The sequence below is a fragment of the Octodon degus genome, unplaced genomic scaffold, assembly GCF_000260255.1.
Source record: "Octodon degus isolate 3935 unplaced genomic scaffold, OctDeg1.0 scaffold00142, whole genome shotgun sequence".
Taxonomy (NCBI): domain Eukaryota; kingdom Metazoa; phylum Chordata; class Mammalia; order Rodentia; family Octodontidae; genus Octodon; species Octodon degus.
The window spans coordinates 5,525,371-5,553,159 of NW_004524718.1; the positions used below are offsets into that span (position 1 = coordinate 5,525,371).

General features: G+C 36.5%; 1 protein-coding gene across 1 annotated transcript; it reads right to left on the reverse strand.

Moving 5' to 3' along the window:
- Positions 1-1,408: 1,408 nt before the first annotated feature.
- Positions 1,409-19,392, reverse strand: CUNH5orf51 (chromosome unknown C5orf51 homolog). Its single transcript, XM_004641799.2, has 6 exons — positions 19,246-19,392; positions 15,870-15,976; positions 13,798-13,944; positions 12,421-12,552; positions 9,855-9,969; positions 1,409-4,291 (listed from the first exon to the last, which is right to left on the reverse strand). Exons 1-6 carry the CDS (start codon positions 19,343-19,345, stop codon positions 4,008-4,010), a joined length of 885 nt encoding a protein of 294 aa, XP_004641856.1. The 5' UTR covers positions 19,346-19,392; the 3' UTR covers positions 1,409-4,007.
- Between the last annotated feature and the right edge of the window lie 8,397 nt (positions 19,393-27,789).

The window sequence follows — 27,789 nt, forward strand, 5'->3', positions numbered from 1 at the left end:
GTAATATAAATACATAATGCATTTTTTATTATGGCTGTATTAAATGTATCTTCTTAATGTAATACTTCTATTATATGGTATCCCATGTTGTGTTAAAAAGACACACAGAGAACTGATAACACAGGACAACAAAATTTGTAATACAAATTTTGTGGCAGATAGGGTTATACTTACTAGAACCCAAAAACAGGCTTTAGAGAGAGGAGAAAGAGACAATCTAAAACTAGCACATTAGTCACCTGTGCGTTGTTTAAAATGCCATTAAAATGAATCCAGGAATGTCACACTGTAATGAGTATCAGAGAACTCCCAGGAGACTGTTAGGTAGGAATGTAATTTTACAGTAGGTTCTAGCCAGGCCTCTCACATTGGTGTGCTATATGCAAAGGAATAAGCAAAAAGTTGTGATTTGCAATTTAATCAGCATCAATGAACTCACGAGGTCAGAAATCTTACAAATGTAGGAAAATAGGACTTTCAGTAAGTCTTAAAAAGCCCAGTTGATATCAGAAAACTCACACTGGGAAAATAATACAAGTTTAAGATTTGTGAGAAATCATGTAACAAAGTTCAAATTTTAGAAGCCATCAGGGAATATAAACTGAGGAGAAATTTCAAGTGTAAAACTGCAACAAAGTATTTATGTAATAACCATCAGTAAAGCCCATGTTGAAGAGCAATCTCTTAAATATAACAAAAAGGTCATAAGTAGTTACTTATTCTTTATTATCAGAATATCCATATGAAAGAGTAACTATAAATGTACTAAATATACAAGGCATTTGGCCAACAGGGTAGGATTTGAAGACACAAATGGTAAAGCAACAGACAAGTGATTAGAGGTGCCTTCCCAACCATTTTAAATAAAATAGCACCCATAGCCAAGTCACATTCAACCCTTACCCCGCTGTATTTTTTACAGTACTCACCACTTAACATGCTATATAGTTATTTCTTAAAACCCTTTGTCTAACTTTCTCCACTAGAATACAAGCTCTGAAAAAAGGAGTGTGTTTAAAACCGTATATTCAGTACTCAAAACAATACGACATGTAATAGGCACACAACAGTTAACTGAATAAATGAATGTACTTGTGGAGTGTTTGGTAAATTGAAGTTATTTCATTCTAAATGAAATAGAATTTAACTAGCTTTCACATATACAGAAATATGTTTATAATATATCAGAATAAAAAGCATTCATGGTCTATAATTTATGATCTACAAGTTATTCTCCAATTGAATCCAGGATGGAAAGTTATACAAAAGTACCTAGTAATACCCACACAACTGTACTAACCAGCAAATTGACAAATGGAACCTCTTAGTTGTGAAGATAAAATTCTCTTGCTTCCACAGGTTCAGAAACTAGTAACACTTTACTTCTGTAAGGACTATGACTGTTTGCCTTGTTAGCCACTAGTGTACAGGGCATGGCAGTTTGAAATCTAGTAACAGTAACCCTTTTGTGCAGGTTGGCACTTAGAATCATGCCTCATTAAAAGAAAACAATGAGGATCTATCTTGCACTGAACACTATAAAGGTAAATGTTTTAAATATGGCTTTCATGATAAAGCAATATGGTTAAGTTTGTTAACTGGGAAAAGAAGAGTGAGGAAACAACAAAGGAACATCTAATTTTGTGTAGAAAGAGCTAAAAAAAAAAAAAAAAAACAACCTTTGGACACAGTGTTCCTTAACTTACACCCTAAAAGATAAGTATGTATTCATTTGGCCACAAAGAAGGGCACAGAAGTAAGGATGCCTAAAACAATAGTGAGGCTGAAAAAAATACAAGTACATTTGAGAAAGGAACTGGAAGAACTTGACCACATTCTCCAAAGTGAAAGACAGTCTGTGCTTTTGAAAACCACATTAAAAATAATTAGATCTTTATACTTAGGAAACAAAGTTATTTACATAACACAACCTGCTAGAATGCTAACTGAATAAAAAACTTTTTGACTGTGTAAAGATAGGCCACGGGGATCTTCCTCCCTGGGCAGGGATAAGGAGAGCTTGCTCTGGCCCCAAAGGTGCTTTTAGAATTTTACCAGAAAGGATCCTACATTTTCACTGTTTGAGGAACACTGCAATGGAACATATAGTAGACAGCGGACTGGGAAGGCAGGCATTCTGTATTTTCTGCTCTACAGTTGATCCAAAAATAAGAAAAACATGAAGCATAAAACATTCTGCATAGAAGATGACAATTTGCTTTGATACCCCAAACTTAAAATTACACAGGCTGTTTGTCTATGTGAGGGAGGCTTGGGTTATAGTACTGGTTTGAGTCAGCCTGGTTTATAGATGGCAGCAAAAGCAACTGGTATAAATGATATAACAAGATGATTTAGTATAAAAGGAGAAAAAAAATGAAAGGAAGAGAACGGAACTTTAGGAAAGATCAACATATTAAAAAAGTAAACACAAAATGAGAAGTGACAAAAGAAATGAAAGAAATAGCATAGATGAAGTCTTGTAGCATACATTAGCTTTCAATGGGAAGTAAATAACCTTTTTTTTCTAAAACGGGGAAAATGAGTAAATGTGGCTAATATTAGTTGACCTTCTAGCCTTAACTTTCTCTATGGTAGGGAGAAGGGGAGAGAGTTTGAAAAAGGTAAGTTTCTGACTCAGCTACAGTGGGAAAAGATATGAAGGCCACCCTAGTGAGAAACCAAAGGCTTTTAGTGATAGCTTTTCAAAAACTGAAGTGAGACACTTTTAGTGGTCTCAATGTGAATGATTGTATGCTCTTCACATGAATTATCTTAGAAAAGGTCAATAAGGGGATATATTTCATATCAAGGGCGTAAGAGTTGGTTGAGGGGTAAGACAGGAGAGGGAGCAACTGGTAATAGCAGCTTCTATGATGCCTACATGAAGCTGAGGGCACTCAGGGAAGCACAAGCATCTGAAAGAGGATGACACTGTAGTACTAGGGGGAACACTTAAGAATGCTGTGAAGAAGCCACTCATTGTAGAATAAAAAATAAAGAAAATTAAGTCAATCAATTTAAAGACAAAAAAGCTGGTAGGGTAAGAATTGCCATCAGTTACTCAAACTGAAGATTTCAGAAGTCTAACTCAAGATAGTTGGGGCCCAAGGTATACCCATGGAGGAGATTGCTGGGATGTGATAAAGTCATTTGGGCAGAAGTCTAGATTATAGCAAGGTTTCAAACACATCAGCCCAAGATAACAGCAGGAGTTGAGGTAGACAGAAAGACAGTGAGCAAGTTATCAAGTTAGGCTCCTTGACCTTTAGTATTTCACCAACTATTAAAAGCAAAAACTATTAAAATTTCAAAACAGTATGAAAACATATAATAGGATATGGACTAACTTAAGTTGGTTTTCATCTTCATTACTTGAGAAAACATGTATTTTAAATAAAATAGGAAAATAATTTTTTACATTTTTATAAAATATCTAAAAGTAAAAATTTTAAACAAGACTAGTAATACATGGCAAAATAAACACAAATGATTCCTTTGAGGAGCCTTTTGTTATTTACATGATTACAAATTAAGTCTAAATATTAGTCATAATTTTTCATTTTTGCCTACATTTATATCATTAGGTAATCAAAGAAATGAGATGAACTGATTTTAATACTTGAAACATGGCAAACTTCAGGACAGGAAATTTAAATTTTGTATTATATAAACTTTATCACATTTTAAAATAACTAACATACTAGGGGAAAACAAACCACACTAAAGCTAACATGGGTTTTCCTTACTAGTGACAGGATATCTAGAGTTCAAAGAGAGATAGAATAATATATACACCAGTTTAGAAATTAAACAATTATTTCTACATAGGCTTAAGAATATATAATGAAAGATGATGATAGTACTTTAACAAAGGTGACCTACTTGGTAGCTTTATGTAGTGTAATATTTTTAGAATTAGTATCAATATGCCTTATTTTCTGTTAAACCTTTTATCCATTTCATAGGTCTTTTGTCTTCCTCACTAAAAAGGACTACATGAGCTACTAGGTACAGCGATGCTGGAAGAAGTTTAAAATTTGTTTTGCATTTGTTGTATTCCACTCTTGTTCTTTCAGGGGTCCTTCACACACAGACACATACTTCTTCAAAATTTTTTCTCCTACTTCTCGAAAATCCAGTGGTTCTTTGTTTGTAGTGCAGCTGGCTCCAGGAATACCAGTATCTACTTCATGATTATCTGGTTGCTGATCTGCACAATATTTCAAACCCCAGTAGCACATTTCTCCACTGTACATCATAGCCAGCAAATGAATGTCACTAAATATTCCTGGAAAGGTCATTGATATTGAGATATTAGAATCACATTTAAAAAGAAACTCTGATTACTAAAATACTAATAAATTCCTTGTCATTAAGAATTTTTCATCTCATTAAATAAAACTTAAAAAAACCCAATTATCACTAATACAAAATACAATCTTTATTTAACCAGCTTTTCTATATTCCCTATATGAGATACAACATTGACAAAACCAGAATACTGTCAAAAATTTTTTTCAAGGAACATTTAAGTGTTTTTTTTTTTTTTTTTTTTTTTTTTGAGGAGGAGGAGGAAGTCTTTTTGATGATCTTTAATTTCATCAGTAGAACCCCTCATAGAAATAGACCCCAAATTCTAAGACAACTTTATAATACTTAAAGTCCCTGAATCCCATTCTCAGACACAACTTTTCTTCTAGAGCATGCCCTGGTACTGCTGATGTAGCAACAGTCATGCATCAAATATCTAACATATTTCTCCATGAGTATACCTGTACCAAAAGTATCATATGCCAACATGTCTTTAAGAAGCTATCAATTCAAATTATGAAAGATGATAATTGTATCTAACATGGTTTGTATTCCTAGGAGAAACACACTGCAGAATTTTCATCAAAAGTTGAATGCATCATTCTTAAATTATTCCCATAGATAATCACATAATTAAACATTTACATTATATAAAGTATGATAACTTAGTAGGAACATAAATGAACCTAGAATCAAAAAGAGCTGGGTATGAATTACTGGTTTCTAATTTTGAGCAACACATCAAAGTTCTCTCTGAGATTCAGTTTATAAATCTGAAAAACTTAGACTCCACATGCTTTACATAATTCAGAGAGTTCTTAGGGAACAGATGAAATGTTTCAGAAAACAGGGTCACTAAAATACACAATATTTAACTTAAGATAACTGAGGTACAAATAAATTATTTATTCTAATATGAGGTGCCTGTGTTTCTAGAAAAAGTAACCTCAAATGAGCATAATAATCTCAAGTTACTCTCCTAATATGGTTTAAAAGAAACTGACCACGATGGCACTAGATACAAAAAAAAGGTGGCTTTCAAACCTGTTACAGTCTCTACTGTTTTTAACCTACCTCAAGTTTATAAGTTTCAAAATTTGCCCTTGTAACTATCACCTTCACCTCACTTCAAGTCAACTTATAAATAGTATCAAGAGAAGCAACAGTCTCAGTAGAACTCCTGAATCATTAGGAGTATGATATTAAAAAAAAAATTAAAGATGAGAGTACGAGACTCGCATTCATAGAAAAGACTTTTATACATATAAAATAGCATTCACGTAATAAGTGCAACATGTATTACAAAGGAAAGTATTTTTCACTTTGTTCCTTCCTAATTAAAAGATAGGACACCTCAAAGAAAAACATAGTTACAGCATTAAATATTACTCAGAATTATTTTCTATTAGATATGGCATTTCACTGAATATTATTTGTGAGATCCCACTGTTTTTCCTGAAGACAATCAAGCAACAACAACAAATACAGTGGACAGTAGTAAGGACAGAGGTAAAACTGGAAGGATGGTTAAACTTTCATGCAGACTAGAACCTCCTTGGGGGAGAAGGTGAAGTATGTTCCACCAAGTGAATCTAGGGACCTGGGGGTGAGAAGTTTTGCTTAAGGGCAACTGGAGATCTAATTTATGTCATACTCTTTAGGTTAGTTTCATTTTTTATATGAGCAAGAGGAACAACTGCTCAACTGAAGTGCACAGACAGTGTATATTAAGGTATTGCTAGAGAAAGAATGGCCATATGCCAAAGCATATTTATCAAATTTTAGCTTGCATTGTAATTATCTGGCAGACTTACTAAATTGCTGCCTAGTATGCCCCTCCCTTGGAGTTTCAGATTCAGGCATGGGGTACAACGTATAAGTTTATATTTTTTTTTAAAGAAATCTGTAGAATCTATTGCTGTTGGTGGGGGTCAATGGACTGTTATTTTCAAAACTACAGCATTAAACTGTCTGAGGAAGAGGACACTAGGGATGTAGCTTAACAATTGGTAGTGTACTTGCTTACCATGTGTCAGGCCCTGGTTTTAATCTGCAGTACCACAAAATAAAATACAGAGTCAGGCATGATGACACATGCCTGTAACTCTAGCACTGTGGAATTCTGAGGCAGAAAGTTTGCAAGTTCAAGCCCAACCTGGGCCCATCTCAAAAAACATTTTAAAAGGCGATGGAGATTCAGCTCAGTGTGAAGGACCTAGGTTCAATCCTGAGGACTAAAAGAATTCTGTTTAAATATCAGATGAAAAACTAAATTATGTATGCTTTTCTTCTCTACTCCCATAAGGAATCCATATAATTAAAGATACAAACTACTTTCATGAATTTTCCTCAACTTTTTTCTTTTATAAAAAGGCACAAGCAGGACAAGTATGGGCTGGAATCCTCTCCTTGGGAGGCTAACACAGAAGGATCATCTCAAGTTTGAGACCACCTTTGGCTACACAGTGAGTTTAGGATTACCCTGGAATATATAGCAAAATTCTGACCAAAAAAGGGGGAGGACTGCAAGATAGTTCAGCAGACTAAGCACCTGCTTTGGCAAGTGTAGGGACCAGAGTTAGGTCCCAGTCCCATATGCCGTGCCGGCACTGCCCCTGTGGTATGATGAGCTGGTGACAAGAGTCCCAGTGTGGTGGCACATGCCTGTAATCCCAGCTCTGGGGAGGATCCCAGCTCTGGAGAGGCTGGAAAAAGAAGAATCACCATGAATCAGATCTGTATAGTGAGAACCAAATACACAAAAGAAAAAAAAAAAGAGGCCACAACCAACGATGTGAAAGTTAGACAGCATTTTGATTTACCCCACTTGACTCTAGTAGTTGTATTCGGACAAGGCTACTTTTATTGGCCTTTAATCTGATAAGACTATATCCAAAAATTCTCTGGTTCCACTTCACAGATAAATGGTCATTTACTAAGGCTTAGGCACACATTGATTGATTTTTAATAGCTGAAAATTTACTGTCCAAAGGACAATTGTTTTCTGTCAACTGTAAGTTACCACAATAAGCATATATATTGTCCTGTGCTCTTCCAAAAATTAGGGAAATCTGGCCAAGATTTGGCTAAAGAAATAGTCTGATGTTTCACACAGACCTAGTATCCTCAAATGTTAGAATTATCCAAATACTAAGAATATTGAAACTTAAATAATTATTTTTCTCTCTAGACTAAGGATTATATTTAAGATTGGCTAATAAAAAAAAAAAAAAACTAGATCCTCTCTTATGGGCCTTTTGAGAAATTCAGTCAATGAAAAGTCAGTTTCCTAACTCCCAATATAATCATGTATAGAGAGCTTGACCTGGGCAAATCAACCTTCTTTAGCTAAGAATAGGTTGATGGCATGACTGAGTAAGCAGCATGGCAAAACTGCTTTGGTGCCTACAGTGTGTTCTTTTTCCCTGGAAAATGCCTTAAGACTACATCTCTTTTGTTTGCCCTTCTGAAAAACAACAGAAGCTAAGGGCTAATTAATATACTTTAAAGTATATTCGAAGAGAAGGCACTAGTACCATATACCTACTGAAGAAAAAAATTCCAGGCCACAGAGTCCTTGACATTTTAAAAGGACTGGACAATGAGAAAATTGGGTGAGTTTTTTTATTCTAAATAGTCTTCAATTATCTTCCTCATCTTTTTCTTTTCAACAGTGATCCTCCCAGTTTAAGATTTCAATAGAATCCAAGTAAGTCAGCTAAAGAGATTTTTAAAGTCATTTTCAATGTCTCTAATTAGTTCACTAATTACCTGGAATAACTAATATAATACTTCCATAAATACATTAAAGTACCTTGTTTGACAAAAATGTCACAACCACTGAAGGAGCTATTTGTATTTGGAGTAAGGTATTTTAAGGTACTTGTCTCAATTAATAAAAGTAACAATTTTTGTACAACATTATTAGTCCAATAGTGATGACATTTAAGCTACATTCTTTATGTATTTAGTACAGGGTCTCACTGGGATCCTCCTGTTTTCAGCCTCCCAAGTGCTGAGACTATAGGTGTGCAGCACTACACCCAGTCTGAGTTGCCATCTCAGTGTACCCTAGGGGTGGCTGGCAGAGCATACTAGGGATCAAACCCCGGTCACTGAGTCTACCTAAGCAGGGGCTTTAGTCCGCTGAGCTATCTGGCCGGCCCTTGTATTTTTTACTTTTTTTTTTGGTGGAACCAGGGATTTAACTCAGACCCTTGCACTTGTCAGGCAAGCCTTTATTCTACTGAGCCATCTCCCCAGCCCCATATATTTTTTACTTTTAAGAAATGTTTTCAAATAAAAAAGGCTAGAGAAATTAACAAAGAAATAGAAAGTATTAAAATATATACATAAATCTATAGAATTTTTCATATGAAGTTTTATTATTGCTCATATTTTTCCCCAGAAAAATTTCAGGTGAAGTATAAGCAAAAATATTTACTTATGTAATCTAGGGTCACCTGCAGCTATGAGTAGGACACCTGCTTTATTTAACACCACTCTGGAAAGCTAAGAAGTAGACAATGAGTTCATGCCCAGCATGGGCAACTTAGTAAGACCCTGCCTCAAAAAGTAAAAATGTAGAACTGAGAATGTAGCCCAGTACAAAGACCGTGAGTTCAACCTCCAGCACAACAAACAAAAACAACAAAAGTGATGGTAAGAGTAAGTTCTCACTCACACTTCAGACTAAAACTCAAAAATTGCTTCAAATCCAGTTCCCAGAATTTTAAGTACAAAGATGTCTATGGCAGAAACTTAAGAGGTGCCACCCAGTATTCATGTGCTTCCTCCATAATGGTATACAACCTTAACTTGGGATGATATAGTATCAAGTTAGGACTATGTCCCCCACAACTTTCCTCACTAGGTGAAGTCATCTGATAAACTCTGGCCCATGACATGTAGGTTGTCAGAAACAGACTGCTGTAAGGGAGGTAACCTAGCTGAAAGAAATTCCCTTCTACCATTAACACAGCCTGAAACACAGATGAGACGTGTGTCACAGGGCTACAAGAGCATCTAGGAATACTGAGATTGGAAACAGTATCCTAAATAGCAAATCATGCTGCACAACTCTAAAAGTATTTACTTTTACTGTATTATACACAAACTACCTCCCTCTGAAGCTTAAGAACTCCAAATCTGAACATAGAGAAAAAGACAAGAACACAGTGATGTTACAGAACCACTGTATCGGTTCTAAGCTTTTATTATGTGAAAAAGATCTAAATATCTAACTTTTTTAGAAATTATTTCTAGTCTGATAGACGTTCAGGTCTAATCCAGTCATGCTCATGTTGACTTAGGATGTAAAATAAGAGTGACATGATACACAACTCTCCCAAAATTAATCAAAAGATATTAGAAGTATTTATATGAAAAGATTTTAATCTTTTAATTTCGCAAAGTATCTTTTATGTTTTGGCTATAATCTCATCTAAAATTTTATTAGGTCAGAATAAAATCTAACAAACTTTCTATAATCTTTAAAAGCTTTATATCACTTAGAAAAGTCTAAAAGGAAATTACATTACCTGCACTCAGTAATTTAGCTGTGTCCAGGTCTTGGAAAGAAACTCCTTCATTTAACTGGATAGGACACCGGTAGTTTAGCATCTCTAGCAAGTAATTGATCCCATCGACAAGGTACTAAAAAACCCGAAGAATTGAAAGTTTTATATATGCAGAGTTACATAAACTTCAAATAGTATATTTTTCTATTTATAAGTAGAATGTTTATTATATTTCAATGCTTTTAAAGACTCAACAATAGCAAGACTTTCATAATATAAGTAATGAGTATGCAAAAATGAAGCTAATATGCTTCACTAACGTATTGATTAAAAATATTAAAGGAACAAAAGAACAGCTACAGGCCAGGGAGATAGTTCAGCAGAATAAGCGCTTGTGTGGCAAGCACAAAGTCCTGAGTTCAATCTCCGGTACTGCAAAAACAAAACAAAAAAGTGAAAATGTTTGGGCCACTGAGATAGCTTAGGGGACTAAAGCACTTGCTTAGGCAAGCACAGGGACTATGGTTTGATCCCTGGCACCACATGCCATGTCAGCCCCAGCCCTAGGGCAGGCCGAGCCAGCCAGAGTCTGGGTGTGGTGGCGCATGCCTGCAATCCCAGCACTGGGGAAGCTGAAAGCAGGAGAATCACCACAAGTCTGAGAGGCACAGTGAGACCCTGCAACAACCAAATACATTACCAAAAAAAAAAGAAAAAATAGTAATGAGGTCATTAAGAAAAACAGAACAGCTACAATAAGAAGTCCTTTAAAACAATTAAAAGCATGTATATACTTCAATTTAGAAATATTATAATCAAACATATAGTAAAAGTGCTACTTCTCATTCCAAAGACTACTTATTTTATGTATGTTCACCCTGGGTTAGAATGTACAGTGATCCAATACTAAGACCCAGATCCTTGGATTTAATGATTTGCTTAGAACAAAGCAAATCAGAGGGCAAAAATTTTCTAGGGTCAAGATCGTATGGATCGTTCAGGAATGATGTACTGAGAAGCTAATGACACAGTATTTTCTTCAAGTCAAGAAAAATTATCTAAGAAACTAATATAACATACATTATGTTTTAAAAAATAAAAATCTAAAACTTAAAAAAAGCATGACAAACATGCCAAATAACAAAGTGCTATCACATATTACCTTGAGTCTTCATAGCAATTCTAATTTATTTAAAATCACACATCAGGTAGATGGTTGTTCAAAAAGAAGGGGGTAGTGAATGAAAGCAAGAGACAGGAAAAGAAATATTGTAGGACTGTCCTGCTTCAAGGTTGTATATGGTGAGATTTTTGAACTTATGTGTAAACATAAGAAGTATCTAATTCTTTATGCCTATTTTTAAAATATATTCTAATTTTTAAATGTTTTTTTATCATATTCTGCAGGGACTTAAAGTTCAACATATCAATACTTGATGAAAAACACCTGTTCCATATTATGCCTAAGATGTTTGATATGTAGACAGATAGTGAGGTTAAGCTTAACAGCCTAAGTTGTATGGTAATAACAATAAGCTTGTCTTCTGGATGGTTAACAACCTAAGTTTGCAGACCAAAATTAGAGAAAAAGGAGGGCTGCAAGGAAAGCCAACATTTTGGCCCTAGCCTTCCAAGGTCAATTAAGACTCAGGACATATGAGAACTTGTACTATAACGTCATGTAACTCGGTTGTGTCCCAAATTTTATGATCAAGGACATTATGTGGCCAAAGAGGAAAGTGATTGATGATGTAGAGTGTGCCTAAGGAGAGTCACATGGAGAGAAAACATTCTCTCAAGCTTTCACAGAGAGCACATTGGCCAAGCAATGGCCATAACTCATCCACATGGCCGACACTGACAAAGGTTCTACAATCTGAGGTACAGGATCTCAGGATAAATCCTGAGGGGATTTCACTGACCTTATCAGACCCAAAAGTTACAACTCTTGTTGCATAGGTCCTGCTTTACCTTGGTCTTAACCATCCAGCAGAAAAGTATGAGAATGAAATACAGGAAGTAAAGCCATGCTTTTATGTTGAGCTGTAGGGGACTCAGGTCAACAATTTCTGACATTGCCAGTCAAGCGGAAGACCCAATACTATTATGGGCTACTGGACTCTTTTGGAATATTTTGCTGAGTTTACACACCTATAATATTCAAGTAACGGAACTTAACAAAAAAAGTATACAGATGAATGTCCATTTTGTATCCCTGTATTCGTTTAGGTTAGATATATAATTACATTCTCTTAATGAATAGAGTGATTTGTTCTAATGGTGTTTGTAAATAGGATATCATGTCCGCATCTTGTCCAGCAATTAACCACTAGAAAGAATGTATGCAATGTGTTAATTATTGAAACTGTCCTACCAATTTGATTTGGAAAAAAAAAAAAAAGATCACAATGTGCAAAAAAAATAAATAAATAAAATAAAATCACACAGCTAGTAAATCAAAGATCTACAATGCAAGCCCAAACTCATTGATTTCACTACTTTTAATAATATAACACACATTTTAAAACCCATAAACGTCAATAATTGAATGTGTCAATAATTAAATGTGTAAAAAATGTCTTTTTACCTTTTTAAGTAAATTAGATTTTCTCAAGAGCCATTCTCTTCTTTTAGTCAGAGAGTGACAATACATATACAGTAGAGCTCCTCGTCTCCAAGAGAGACATTCCAGTAGCTCATCTCCAAGCAAATTGCAATGCTGAAACATGAAGAAAACATGACTAAGAGGACAAATCTGGAATCTATAATGGGCAAATGTGAAACACTTGAGTAATTTAAAAACAAAAACCTTCATTTCACAAAACATGTCCATGTTTTGCTACATACACGAGAATGACTATCTTTGAATCAACTAGAAATACAGAATTCTATTGTTAAATTAAAATTGAAATTTCTCTTCAATTTATAGTTTTACAAAGTGTTTAAAGATCTTCAATAGCATATTTCAACACATTCAAAATATATGTAGTACGTAATCTGATTTTTTAAAGTTTTAGAAATGTTATTTGAATAATATTCTTTAATTGAAATGATACTGATTTAAGAATTAGATAACTAGAATAATGAAAACTTCACAAAAATAATTTTACTAAATCAAAATTCTTTACCTTGTAGATGATTTGTTTCCATAGTTTTCCCTAATAAACAGATAAAGAAAATATCTAGATATTTAAAGATTGGAAATTATTTGCTTGAAAGCATGTCTAGGACTAGAGATGTAAACCTGGGAATCATCTGAGATGACTATAAAAACCATGTGAATGGAAGAGTATTGGGATAAGGGAAAACCCCTTCAGGGAGTACCTATAATTATAGAATGGAGGAGAGGAGACACACCAGGAAAAGACCAAGAAAGGTGTCTCAGAGAAAAGAGTGTGCAGGTACTCCAAGGGACTGGGTGGTCAATGGTAAAAAAGGCAACAGATGTTCAGGAGGATCAGGACTGTAAAAAGGAACGAAGATATGATAATCAGGTTACTAGTGACCTTCTATAAAATGGAGAACTTGCAAAAGTAGGAGAAGTAGGGTATATCTATGTTAGGAAAATGATTACATATAGGCATGGTGGTACATGCCTGTATTTCCAGTACTCCGGAAACTGAGGATGACTGGTGAGAGCTGAGACTAAGCTGGGCTACATAATGAGCTCAAGACCAGCCTGAGCTACACAGGAAGATTGTATCTCAAAAAATAAAAATAAAACAAAACTCCAAACAAAAAAAGGAAAATGGTTAGGTACTACACTGTTCTAGTATGTGAATATTACAAAAATATTTAGTAAAATATGATCCTGTGCTGTGACATTGGTCTGCAGTGTTAAGGTTTCTTATTTCCCTCTTTCAATCTTAAAACAGAAATAAAAAAAAAAATTTAAGAAAAAAGAAGCCTGAGCAAGATAACAAGAACTAGCAGTATTCCCCCATAATTCATTGTGCAAACTTACTTTTGGATGCAGATTATTTTCTTTAACTAAAATTTCTGGTTCTGAAAGAAAACTGATCAGTTCTTTCACTTTCTGCAAAGAAGAGTCTTCAGGAAAATCTTCATCTACCAGCTTGTTTTCCTCAAAATATGTCATGTCCAAAATAGCCTGAAGAGATAAAAAGCATCTACAAATGATTTAAACTTGAAACAATCTCTAAAGAGTCTAACTTTGTATGTATAGATGCTTTAGTAGATATTCAAATCTTTATGCATGTTATATAAATTTAGCAAGTAGGCAAAATGACTAACTGTAAATACAATTACAGATGTGCATTATAGAAAACTTCATAAATGTTCTACTACAATATTGGATTATGATTATCTTGTTTCTCTCAAGAACTACAATGGAAATTTGTTTTAATAAACACATTAGTCATGTTTAATACAATTATGAAAGATGAAACATGTTTTGCTCTTTATACACATATAATTCCTGAAATTTTTCTAAATACGTACAGTAATAAATAAGATTAGCAACTCTAGTTTTATATACTGAATCCTCAAGAGAATTCATTTTCTTAAATATACAACCAGTTATTTGACAGACACATATCTTGACACTCAACAGGAAGCATATCATCATAGAGTTCAAACTCTAAGGCTCCAACAGTCCTAAATATATTCCATGCTCTGGTCAAGCATATTAAATCATCCCAATGTTTTTTATTTATTATTTTTTTCCAATCTTCTTTTAATCAAATAGATCAAGACAAAAGTTAAGTCTAGTATCAGTTCCAAAACTAACCATCCTCCCTAACCAAGAACAATTTTAACCGTAGTATCTTTTTTGGACCTCGGTTTCTTCAATGATAAAATGATAAATTGATCTAATGCCTTTCAAATTCCATGCTTTGAGAAAAAAATGAATCAATATAAATAAAGTACTTGAAACATTACACAGCACACAGTGATATTAAAGTGGACATGTTAATGCATGGAAGGCCTAAAGTCACAAAAGAGATCAGTAGCCTATGGAAGTTGATCTGTTGGCTCTAAATCATTTGTAGGGTCCAAGGGATTTCAAAAAATCTGTATATCCAGATATTTTGTTTTATTCTTCAGAACAAGTTAAAATGTTTAAGACACTCTAAACTGAAGAAAGGACATCTACCATATATAGATGAGAAAAAAAAGACAAACTACCCACCAAATTATAGCAGTTTTTAGAGGTTAATAACTGTTACAGGATCTTTCATCCATGATCTCTAGAGGTAGAAACCATCTTTATGAAGTACCTTCCAGCAGAAATTACAGCCCCAAGCATATATATGCACCTGCTATAAATATGTGCTTTGGAAATAATTAGGTACTCTATTTCTATAACCATTGCAATTTTATTGTCCTTAGCAATAAAGAAAGGATAAATGAAAGCACTTTATCAACTATAAAGTACAATATAAATGTTGGTTGCCATAATGAAATTTTATTTCTTAAAGTCATATTTCCTCAGCAGTATTTGCAAAAACTAAGAAAACAGGTGTTGTCTACTCACAGGCCTCAATATGGAAGCAAAGTACAAGAAATAAATAACAAAAAAATATGAATGTGTGCAACACTTGCACAGAGGAATTTTATTGAGAATCCAAAGAAAAATGAATTTCAGAAAAAAAAGGTCAGGGCATTTAAGAGTCCCCTAATCCTTCCGGAACCTTCAAGACTTTAAAACATAGCATGTGTTAGTGTTCTAATTAATTATGCATAAAGGGAAACAATTCTGTTATCCACAGATATTTTTCTGGGGCGGGCGAGATAGCTCAATGGTCTAAAGCACCTGTTTAGGCAAGCTTAGGCAGGCTGAGGGGACCACGGTTCCATCCCCGGCATCACTTGCCATGCCAGCCCCACCCACAGGGTGGGCTGAGCTGGGAACACACACACACAAAAAGATATTTTTCTGGACTCCTATCAACACAACTAATATATCTCAACCTTTAAGCTACTGCCTCAAAGTTTCAAGTCTAAATGTTTTAAACATACAGTATACAAACTGATCACATTTTAAAATGTCAGTGTTTCCATCTGTTTCTGTACCTGTGTGTAAAGTTCTAGAAGACTGGATGGGTTCGAACATTCTTTCTCTTCTCCACACAAGAGTTTCAACTTTTCTAGAGCTGCAGAGGCCCGAATTAAAAAATGATCTTTAAAAAATAAAAATATGATGATTATTTCACATAGATACTGACTGCCATTTAAACAAAGTTGTGTATCTGAAACAATAAAGCAAAATTATGATATATGGAGAAACAATAACACAATAATATCTTAGCCAAAGCATGAGGGCTGGAGGGATAGCTCAGTGGCATAAGTGCCTGCCTGGCAAGTGCAAGGTCTTGAGTTCAATCCCCAGTACTGCAAATAAAAATAATATAAGCAGCTGTGCTTAATGTTTAGGGCCAGCCAAATAGCTCAGCACACTAAAGCACCTGCAAGCAGGTGCAGGGGTCCAGGGTTCTATCCCCAGGCCTGCCATGCTGGCCCCATCCCCGGGGCACACTGAGACAGCGACTGAGACTGGGCATCTATAATCCCAGCTCTTGGGAGGCTTTAAACAGGCGAATCACTACGAGTCCTATCTAGTAGTGAGACCCTGAACACCCTGTAGACCCTTCCCTAAAATACAAAAGAAAGAAAAAGCATGAAATATACCAATTCTTAATTGTCATTAAGCATAGTTATCACAGAAATTTTTCCAAAAACACTCAAGACTTTTTGTTTCTACTATTGCTAGTTCTTAAATTCAGTTCATATTTTCTTAATGCTTCTTTTATAATGCTAGTGCATTCCAAATGTTTAAATAATATATATATATATATATATATATATATCTTTTATGGAAATAGTAAGAATACTCTACATAAAGCTACAGAAAGCATTTCCCCTGGAAACATGTAAGCTTATAAATGTAATTGCAAATGTTCCCTAAAAGAATATGACTGACTAAATCAAATGTTTCATAAAATATCAATATTGTGAGCAGTTATAACTTTATCACGCTTGTAGCAATTGTAATTACATAATGCTCGTATTTTAGTCCTTTACAAGTTAGAAATGGAAAAAATCGTTTCATTTCTTAAAAAACTGGAAGGCACAAAATAGCTCATATGCCCACTAATCAGAACACACTCCATCTCCCTTTCACTGTCACCTAATATTTTCACTTTCTCTACACCTTCCTCTATCATTTCAGCTTCTGCATGTCCTCATGTAGTATTTAGATATGCCTACTATAGTATAAGATGCTAAAATCCCTCAGCATGTTCCTCTGCTTCCCCTCTGAAATATAAACCTTTTCCTCTTCGTAGGCCAATGGACAAATAACTTGTCATGGGTTCATCTAATTCAGCCTCTTCAGTAAAACAAAGACAGCTGTTCTACATTAAGGCAAAAACATCGTTTTATGTAACACATAAAAATCTTAGGTTTTTGCACTAAAGACTCTTGTACCTTCACCTAATGCTTATTGTTGTAATGCTTTTATTCACCTAAACTGAAACATACTTCTTAGAAGTTTCCCTATGTCCCCTCAAGCCAGAAATAACAACTGTACAACCCAGAAGAAAAGATTTTACTGTGAACCAAAAGTGTATCAAATATTGCACTCTTTATGTGCTTAGAGACTTTGCTACTACTTTCTTGAGAAATCATTCTAAGTGTAAAGACTTGCACTGAACTCACTAAATCATTGATGAAGAGCATGTGTCTGAATTCACTATAGGGCAGATTACATGGTGACGCAGATCTCATTTTGGAAAAATCCAAAAATGCAATATTTCTATTAGAAATATTTAATCAAAGTCATGACTAACAACTTAAAAGATCAAAGTCATTTTTATATAATGTCTAGGGTAAATCTCACAGTATATCCGCATACTGGAAACATATTATGCTTTTACAAGATGAAGTGAACAAAAATTAGCCAGCAGTAAAAAAAAGCGTATTAAGTGAAATAATGTCTGCCAATCTGATCTAAAATAACAATAGAAGACTCCCTACAACACATTATAAGCATAACTTGTTACATCAAACAACAATATTTGAATGTATGCTTTCTGTTGTATGGAAGAGAATGCCAAATTTAACTCAAATACATGCAACTTTGTTTTAATTAAAAGTCAAAAAATTATTACTTTAGTAAGATTGATTTCAATACCAATTAATAGCTAAAAATATAGAGCTACTATCATAATTTAATTTTAGCAAAATTTCAGGCATATAAAGCCTCTAAACAAGTATACAAAACCTGACTTACTTCCAGGCCTCATTCTAGACTGGATTAAAGAATTCTTCCAAAGGAAAATATGAACAGATTTTGAGTTCAGTGATAAGTGAGCAAAAAGTATTCTTTGATCTCTCAACTGATTCAAGAGTTGAACTCAGAGGTAAGTAGGCTACATTTCCAGATAATAACTAGTACTATCTATGAACTAACCATTCATGTATATCCCATGTTTCACTTTCCACAAACTAAAAAACAAGTTGGCTTCAATGTAGTCTCTTGGTCTTTGAAAAACATACTCCTGGGAAGAGGCAATCCCGCAATCTTCCATTAAATGAGTTCATTTCATCATAGGCCCTATCCCACAACACTATTCAATAAATTGAACTATTTGATCACTTGGGACACTATCTCACTACTGTTCTTTGGTGAGTGTGATGACACCTGAGTCAGTCTACATGAGTGTCAAAACTTATCTGCAGTACAGTCACAAAACTCAAAACGCAGTAAGGTAGAACCTAGAGGCAGCTGAGAAATGAAGAGAGATACGGATTTGAAGTCAAAAGGACGTGGCAATTCCCAAGTTCGGGTTTCCTAAGGACAGCGCAGCGCTTTCTAAATCAAGTATTCTAATACAGACCTTATGAGAATATGATGCATATCAAAGAATCCTAAAGTATACCAATGTAAAACTCCTTAAGAATATGGGTTGCAATTGAATTTTGAATCTAAAACATAAAGTGATCACTCACAACACAGTATTGAAAACATGGAACTGTACCATTTACGTTTTTCGTACGCCGTTACCTGCTTGGGCACTCGCACTTACGTTAACCATCTATTTAAACGCTCTTGTGTAACTTAAATGTTTCACTGTCCCCAATCGTTACCAACACGGCTATATCCGACAGCACACATCTGGATCAGGTGTAAACATGACAGACTGCAAGAGCTGGGAAAAATATGGCTTACAAAGCGACGTGTTGGCAACGTGAGTTTTGAAGGGAGGGCAAAGGAGGGCGCAGTCGGGGGTCAGAGGAGGAAGACCTCGGACAGCGCCGACATGGGACCCCACCCCCACCGCCATGGCCGCGGTCGCAGCTACAGGCCGCAGCCCGCAGCCCTCACTGACGTCCAGCGCCAAGCGGAACTACCCTCGTCCCGCCCGCGGCGCTGGCACCGCGCCCTCACCGTCTTCACCCGCGGCTTCGCTCAGTTGCTGGATGTGAGCCTGAGCCAAGTCACCAAGCTCTTCCACTCGCCTCACCACACTCGAAACTGCGGCCTCCATGGCCACAACGGGCGGTGCGCCCCGGCCACGTGACCTGCCAGCCTGCGATCACCTGATTCCCGCGCGAGGGCGGGCCCGGGGGCGGGACTCGCGGGGCTGGTGGGCGGAGACAGCTCTCCCGAGGGAAGGTCCGAATCGGCCAGTGTCATTCCGGGTTACAGCCCGCCTCCCCGGCCCACTCCCTCCCATAATTCTGTGCGGGGAGGGGACCGCGGCGCTTGTGACGCGGCGGCACACCTCTCTCCCGCCTTCCTGTCTAAACCAATCGAAAATTCCCCGTGTCCCTGGCTAACCCTATGAATCGACAGCTCGCGCTTGTCACTGGAAGGAGAGCGCGCCTGGCGCCAGCTGGCAGGAAGAGGGAGGACTCGAAGTTGTGGAGAAAGGATTGTCGGGTTTGGACTTGTAGCGAAGAAAGGTTGCCTAAAATAAAATGATTAGAATCTCTTGGTCAGAAACGAAACCCTCCTACAAGAAGTTCTCTGGAGTTGAGAGAGGGGAAGAGGACTTCAAGCCCTTAGGAAAGTTCCCAGTCTATGTGATCGCATTTCTAAATTTGAGTATTAAAACAGTGGACCGTCCCTAGCAACGCTATTGTATAACATTTGTCCTTCAAGAAAAAAGTAAGCTTTGCGCAGTGGCAGTATAGTAGCCCGTGAGGTTTAGCAGAGGCGCCATTATCACTACTTTAAAGAAAAAAATTCTGCTTTGCCTTCCCTGCTTGTTTTCTTGCCTCTGGTCAAACAAATCTTCAACCCTGTTTATTGGTTTTACAGTGTGACCTGTTATATCTTGAATACTCTCTTCTACTTCGTATGAAAGGCAGGGTGTTTTTATTTTGTACTAGGAAATTCTACAAGTAGGAAAATGCTGTGAATTGTAACTGGTTCATCACAATTCCTCTAACTTGCCCTGGTAGCGCAGATTTTCCTTGGCCAATTCACCCAACGTGTTGAAGACAACAATCGTGTATTATGTATGTTCTGTGCCTAGTACAGTGCCTAGCACTTAAGTATTCAGAAAATGTTTATTAATTCTTGTTAAAATCACAAAGCTAAAGGCCAAGAAGTTTGCATTACATGATGAAAGTGGGCTAAAACATCAAAACTTTGATAAGCATTTGAACCACAAAGTATCAAACCTAAGTATATACTCTACATAAAATTTACAACTGGAATCCCTCATAAAATAACCGCAGATTTTTTTTAAAAAACCGGGCAACTTATTTAACACTGGGAATTACTACCCAACTGATACTCTTTATGTGCTTATTTTCGGGAAAAGAATTTAAAGATATCTGAAAGTACATAATTCAGTCCTTCATTTCCAGGTAAAGAAAATGGAGAAAATGAGACTTTCACCATTCTAAACCTTAGAATATATGTGTCTGGGACTTATCCAAGATGATACCAACAGAAGTACCCGTGAAAAGCTGTCTCACGAGAGGTACACAGTTAATAGCCTTCGCCAATACCCACTAAATAAAGTGCTAGAGAATGCCTTACTAGAAAAGTAGTTTTTCTCCAACATATGTTTATTTTTACTTTAAGAAACTTGAGGGGGCCTGCCCCTTAGCTCAGCTCTTTAAGTTCCTGCTTCAACAAAGCCATCAGGCTCAGGTTGCTGTGGTTCGATTCCCAGAACTCAAGCCAGCCGAACCTGCCCTGAAGGCATTCTGAGCCAGCCAAAAAAAAAAAAAAAGGAAACTCGCATATTTATAGAACAAAAGATATAATATAATTTATACTATTTATTTTACTATTTATAGAAATTAAAGATACAATACTAGATCTTTAATTTCATAAAAATTAATAACTGACTTCATGTAATCAGAATACCTTCCAAAAACAATCAATCTCTACTCCTTCACCATGGATATATAATAGATAAAAATCCAATAAAGAAAAAAATTATGAGGATCTTTATTTTAAAAATATAGTTTTTAAGATGTAACATTCTTTCTTGTTTCTGAATTACCAGTACTTACAATTTGTACCAATCTTTTGGAACTGTCCTTTTTAATTGCTTCATATTTTTTGTGAGATCTTATTTCCTCATACAAATTTGCCAACTCCTTATGAACAGGTAGGTAGACTTTATATATAACTTGTATATGTTTGGACTTCATTAAATATTTTCTCCTTTTCTCATTCAATGATCCTTTGACCCATTATTGGGTCTGACACTATGATGATATAATATTAACATGATTCCTGACCTATTATAGCTTACTGTCTAGCAGGTAATGTAGAAAGACTAGCACAAATGAATGCATAATTTTATACTGTAGAAGGTCCTATAACAGAAAAATAAAGGGATATGATGTTATTTGACGGATTAGAGAAGACATGTCTGAGAAAATATTAACATCTAAATGATGAATAAAATTAGCAGAGTGAAGAGTGGATCAGTGTGCATCCAATCAGGAGGAGAAACTGGATCAAGGTGAGGGTCAAGAACACATGTGGAGGTCATCATTAGAGTATAGGCTTCCTCACAATCATGGAAATATGTCAGTGGGGAATCATGGTGGCATAAAGCATGTAAAGATTAGAAATAATATTTAGTTCAATTACACACAGGGCCAGAGAGACAGCCTCTCCATACGAAAGCCTCAGGGAAACAGTAACAAGTTGAGACCACTGTAGTTATTCGTAATCAGGGACATAACGAAGATATAGAAGACAGACATTTGTAACACTTGTACAGTAAGTTCCCAACTTATGAACATTTGATTGTGAACTTATATGGGAATAAAACTATGAAAGTTCTTCCAAAAAGGAACTTGTTTGTAAGTTGGTAGCTATTCTATAGGTGTTTTGGTCAGGGGACAGGGGAAAAATGGGGTGGTTTGTTATGTGACACATGGTGACCTAGTTTAAACAATTTTCTTGGGACAGAGGAGACAATGGAAAAAGGAAATGTCTCTGAGAATAATTTATTGTCAATTCTGCTGACTATTGCCCTATAAATCTGCTTTAAATTTAATCATACATTCTAGGAAACTTCCAAGGTCCCTTGCTTATCATACACGTTTTGATCAGTCCTTTGGCCAGACTCTCCCCACAGAAATGGACTCGAAATTTTGGGTGTGAACCTCCACGTGCCATATCTGTTAACTGATGAGGCCTTTGTCTACAGTCAATTCATTTATTCAATTATGTGGTTCTTCTAAATTTAATAAATACTAAGCCTTTGGAGACATCTGGTCACCAAAATAAGCAACAGACTTATAAGATACCTGGGTCTAAATATAACCTCTGTTCTTTTATACTTACTACATAATAGTAGAAAACTTAATTAAAATATCTGTAGTTTCTACATTTGTAAAATGAAGATAACAAGAACTCTGCTTATTGACTTGCTGTGTGGATCAAATTAAATGTTCTATGTCAAATGTAAGTGAATTCCCTAACATATAGTGAACAGAATAAAAATAATAAATAGTAATTTATTAACCCTAGCATTAACTCATCAAATTCTGTTTTTTCTGATCATATGAAAGACTTGGGATTTGGTAATCAGCACTACAAAACATAGATAGATGCTGTAAATAGATAGAGGGTTTAAATAAGCATTTATATAACAATTTAAAAACAGCTAAGTAACACATGAAACTATACTTAATATCATTAGTCATTAGGTAAATTCAAATCAAAACGACAATAAGATACCACATCAGACTCACTGGGATGGCGGTAATAAAAAAAAATACAGCACAAGAGAATAATACTGTAAAAGAACACAGTAGACCAGAACTCAGTGGTGACTGTTCTTTCCTATTTCCCATTCATTAAGACTGACATCAGATCTAAACTATTGTATCCAAAATTGCTCATGTTTTCATGAGAAAGGAGATGGGGTCTACAAGTAGGGTTTTGTTAACTGTTCGGTGCATGTGTCCTGGAACTTTGTAACTAACAGATCATGCCCACTTCTCTAGTCAATTTTCCAGGCCCCAATCTACTGTTTCATTTCCCCTGAGAAATGTCCATCTTCATAATTCTTTATGAAGTGCTGAAGGAGTGGAGGTCTCTGTCTTCGTATAACTACATCCCATTGAAAAAGGCTATAGTTCCTACCTACAGTGGATAACATTCTCTCCAACTGCCTCAGCGTCTTGTGGCTCACTGGCTGAATTGAAGAAATAAAAAAAGAACAATGTGAAAAGTGTTAGTGTCTAAATGTGAAGGACTGCTGAGCTTCCTGTTTAATAGGAGAAAGCTTGGTGAATTTGTCAGAAAAGTAATTTTATTATTAGGTTAAGCATGTAGAAGCCAAATATGAGAAGGAGCAGGACAGATTTCTACACTTCCTGTGAATACAGTATGGAAAAAGAAGGATGTTAAATAAATTATCCAAAGCCTGACAGCCATTACCTTAGCAAAATTACCACATTTGGATTAATTAAGAACAGGAATGTAAATACAGTTATCTGTTTAAGCTGTAGTGAACTATGGGTCATTGTGTTTTGAAGAGGAGTCTCAAGTGTTCCAGAGTTTCACAGGAGTAAAGTCTTAATTAAGTCTTGTGAAAATTTTAGTGACCATTTTCCATGTAGGGCTTCTACTCAGTCTCTTAAGGAAAGGCTGTTTTAATGGTTTGTCAGGAACTGGGAATAAAGCAAGGGTCTTGAGGGGCTGACTGTAAGGCTGTCCTTGTCTGTCTACCAGCCTGCTATTGATTTCCCAAGGAGACTTTAGGCATGCCTCACTGGGGTCCCTTTCAATGAATGACAGTCTAAAGATATATTGTCTCTAACAATCGTTGTTTCCTACTTTGTATTATAGGAGATGGCTTGTTAGTCAATAAGCCCCTTTCTTTCTATATTGCTTCACAGAAATGCAGCACCAGAAATGCGTATTTGTAGTCTGTATAGATATTTTGCTTTTCTGACTTTTTCAAGTATTAATGCCTAAATAAGTTATAAGCTTTGATTTTTCAGTAGAGGTCTCGGGATAGGGGATTGGCCTCAGTGACCTGCTGTGTACTGAGAATTGCATAACCTGCCTTTGGATGCCCTTCTTGGACAAAGCTAATTCCATCAGTGAACCAGACCTCTTGAGGGGAGGGGCAGGTAACTAATATCTCATATGCTTGCATAGGCCTTGAAAATCACCTATTCACACAAGGGGCTAACTTCTGAGTCTGTAGGCATTAAAAGTCAGGATTCAGAGTACTTCATATATTTATAGTAACCTAGGAGGCATCTAAGGAACATGGTCTGACATAGTCCCAGTAGATAAAATCTGGTTTGTCCTTTATCAGAATTGGAACAATAGCAATTTGTTAGTCTTTCTAGCAAGAGAGTAGGGCACTATAGGACAATTAAAAACACATGGTTGAATATTTGACCTTCCAAGTAACTTATCAAAACAGGAATAAAGAAGCTCTGAATACATATTTCTTTGAAACAAATTATGGCTGTAGGTCTAGAGGAAGGTTTTCTACAGAAGTTAAAATTGAAGTGAAAATAATTAAAATTGTTTATGATATCCAGGGTCACCCAGGGTTCTCATAGGAGATGGAGATGTTCATTCATGGGGTTGTGGCAGGTTATTGCAGGAACTTTGAGTCCTCTACATCAGAGTAGAAAGTTATAGCAGAAGTAGCCCTCCCTCCAGTCAATATACTTCAGTTTCTTTCTTCCCAGGTACTAATTCCTGTTCCAGTTCTAGTTGCTTCTGTCTTCCAGAATGCTGGTCACTATGATGCATATTGTCTAAACCAGTTCCCAATTGACAAGCCATTCTGCCTCTGTACATCTGCTTGCCTATTTCATATAAGCCCAAACCACCAGAGATCAGAGGACTGATATTTAGGGAATAAGCCCAATCAGTGCCCATTGATGTAAATCTGCCTCCCAATCATGGGTGTTGTTTTGGTATCTTGGCCCTCACAGACAGCAAGGATCTCTCCAAGATATAGTATCTTGGAAGGCATACCCTTGAGATTTCTAAAGTCTTCTCAGAGGCATAGAAGAGATCTCCTGCCTCCCCAGTCAAGTTGCTTATACTGGACTCCATAAGGAGGGGAATGCAATGTCTACCTGCCTGCTGGATTGTAGAGCCCCTTGAGGCACCCCAGTTAGTCTGTCAGTGATGCTTTGCTCAAGCAAAAGGGGAGTCTGAACAACTCTCATCAGTCAGGACCACCCTCAAAGGAAGGAGGTTGGAATGTTTAACCTCTGAGTGCCTGCTGAGTGAATGTGAAAGAGTGAATATATACCATAAGCAATAGGCTGCTTTGTTTGTGCCCCAGGACTGGGATGCACTGGTCATAATGGCTGATTGGAGCCTTACCTGCAGTTCTGTGGTGACTAACATATGGCATAACAGAAGCTTCATACCCTTCTTAGCTAGGTAACACCTAAGTCCCCATGAAGGTCACCTCTATGCAGGCATCAGAATGGGCTCTGTCTCTCTGAATAGCACTAACCTTTTGTCTATTGCACCATCCTTTTATTTATTTATTTATTTTTTCTTGTGGAACCAGGGATTGAACTCAGGCCCTTGCGCTTGCCAGGGAAGTGCTTATTCCACTGAGCCATCTCCCTGGCCCCAGGCCTTTTTTTTCTTTTCTTTTCTTTTTTCTTTCTTTCTTTCTTTCTTTCTTTCTTTCTTTTTTTTTTTTTTTTTTTTTTTGCACCATCCTTGAAGGGTACAAAACACATAGGAAGTCTAAGATGGGAACTAAGCAGTCAAAATCCACAGTCCCTGACTATAGGAGTAGGGATCCATTGGTCTCTCAGTGTGATTTGTTGTACCTGGAGAGAAGCGGCAGCAGGAATGAGGAAAAGATAGATAAAAGCTAGGTCTGGTGGTGGCCCATCTGCCTGGTTGGTGAGATGACCCCAGCATCACAGTAAGGGCATTTATTTATACTTTTTTAAAGTTAGCAACATGTGGCACAAGGTTGACTAGTGGCTAACATCTGACATCAACCAGTCAGGATTCTTATCTCAGGACTGAGGAAGCTTGACTGCTTTAGGCACTGAGGCCTAGTCCTGCTTTTACACATTTGACCAATGTCTAGCTTCCATGGCTCCCAACAACAGGAAAAAAGAGCTTTTCTGGTGATTAAACCAAAATGCTTTCCAAAAAAAAAAAAAAAAAAAAAAAGGAAAAAAGAGGCTAAGTCTTCCTGAGAATTCTGTCTTGGCAGTTGCTGCCAGCAGTTTCACCTCTCTGCAGCTCTGAACTCATATTTCCAGCTAATTGAACTGATTCCAGCTAGCCATTGTCTATAATTGACCCATAGGAGCACTCCCTCCAAACCTGATTCATGGATGTGACTATCCTGGTCAGATGGTGTCAGTTAATGCCAACCCAAGATGACTGTCACTAATTCTTCTAAGTTCCATATTTTGAGAGGAAAAACTGGTCAGCCCTAATGAATAGTCAAAGCCTTTCCAAAAGTCAGCTCAACTAGAAACAACTCAATCAAGCATTTCTCACAGACATCAAAAAAGAGGGCACAAAAAGTCCACCAAGCACTGTTATCCAGATTCCTGATAAAAGAAAAGTATCTGATGGCCATGTGAAAGTACAGTCTGATAAATAATTATGCCCTCTGGCTATGACACAAAATGCCCCTTCTGTCTTCAAGACACAAAAAATCCTGACTATCTGGGTCCACTTCAATCTGAACCTCTCCTTACAATGTTGGGTCTGGAATGGAGCTTTATCAAATTAGGCACCAAAGGACCTTTGAACTCTTTTTTTTTTTTTTTTTTTTTTCAGTATTGGGGACTGAACTGAGGACCCTGTACTTACCAGGCAAGTGAGTCATCTCCCCAGACCCGAGCCTTTGCTATTTCAAAATTCAGGGGCAAATCATGACTTTTCTGGTAGACAATGGAAAAGAACTTTGCCTTCAAAAGTTCCCTCTGTCAAAAAGTTACCATCACCAGGGCAACGAGGACTCTTGCCTCTCATAGCTTCTGCGAGGCACAAACCTGCAACCTGGGTAGACATCTCACCAAATGTGAATTCCTGTATAAACCAGTCCCCACACCACTTCTAGGAAGAGACCTGCTCTTCAAGTGAGAAATGACCATCTCCTTTGCACCAAGTCAGTGAGCCTCATTCTCATTTAACCCTACACTTTCAACATTAACTGCTCCATGAGAGGAAGATGACACTTGCATTAGCTTGAGACAGATAACAATCCTGAAGTTCAGAAAACTCTCCTCCAAGAGGTAAAAGCTCTAGTACCACCTCTGGGCCTGACTACCAACCATGACACCTCACTGAAACCCCTATTGCTGTCAGCTGTCATGGAAGGCATGGATAGACACCAAGCCTGATAGACTGTTAATCACCTTGGGCAGAACCTTCGTGTTGTCAACAAAGCAGCCATCAGCTTCCATTCTGTGGTCCCCATCCTATACAGCTTTTATGGACTATTACTCAATTGCCACAAGGGATTGGGAACTCTCCCCC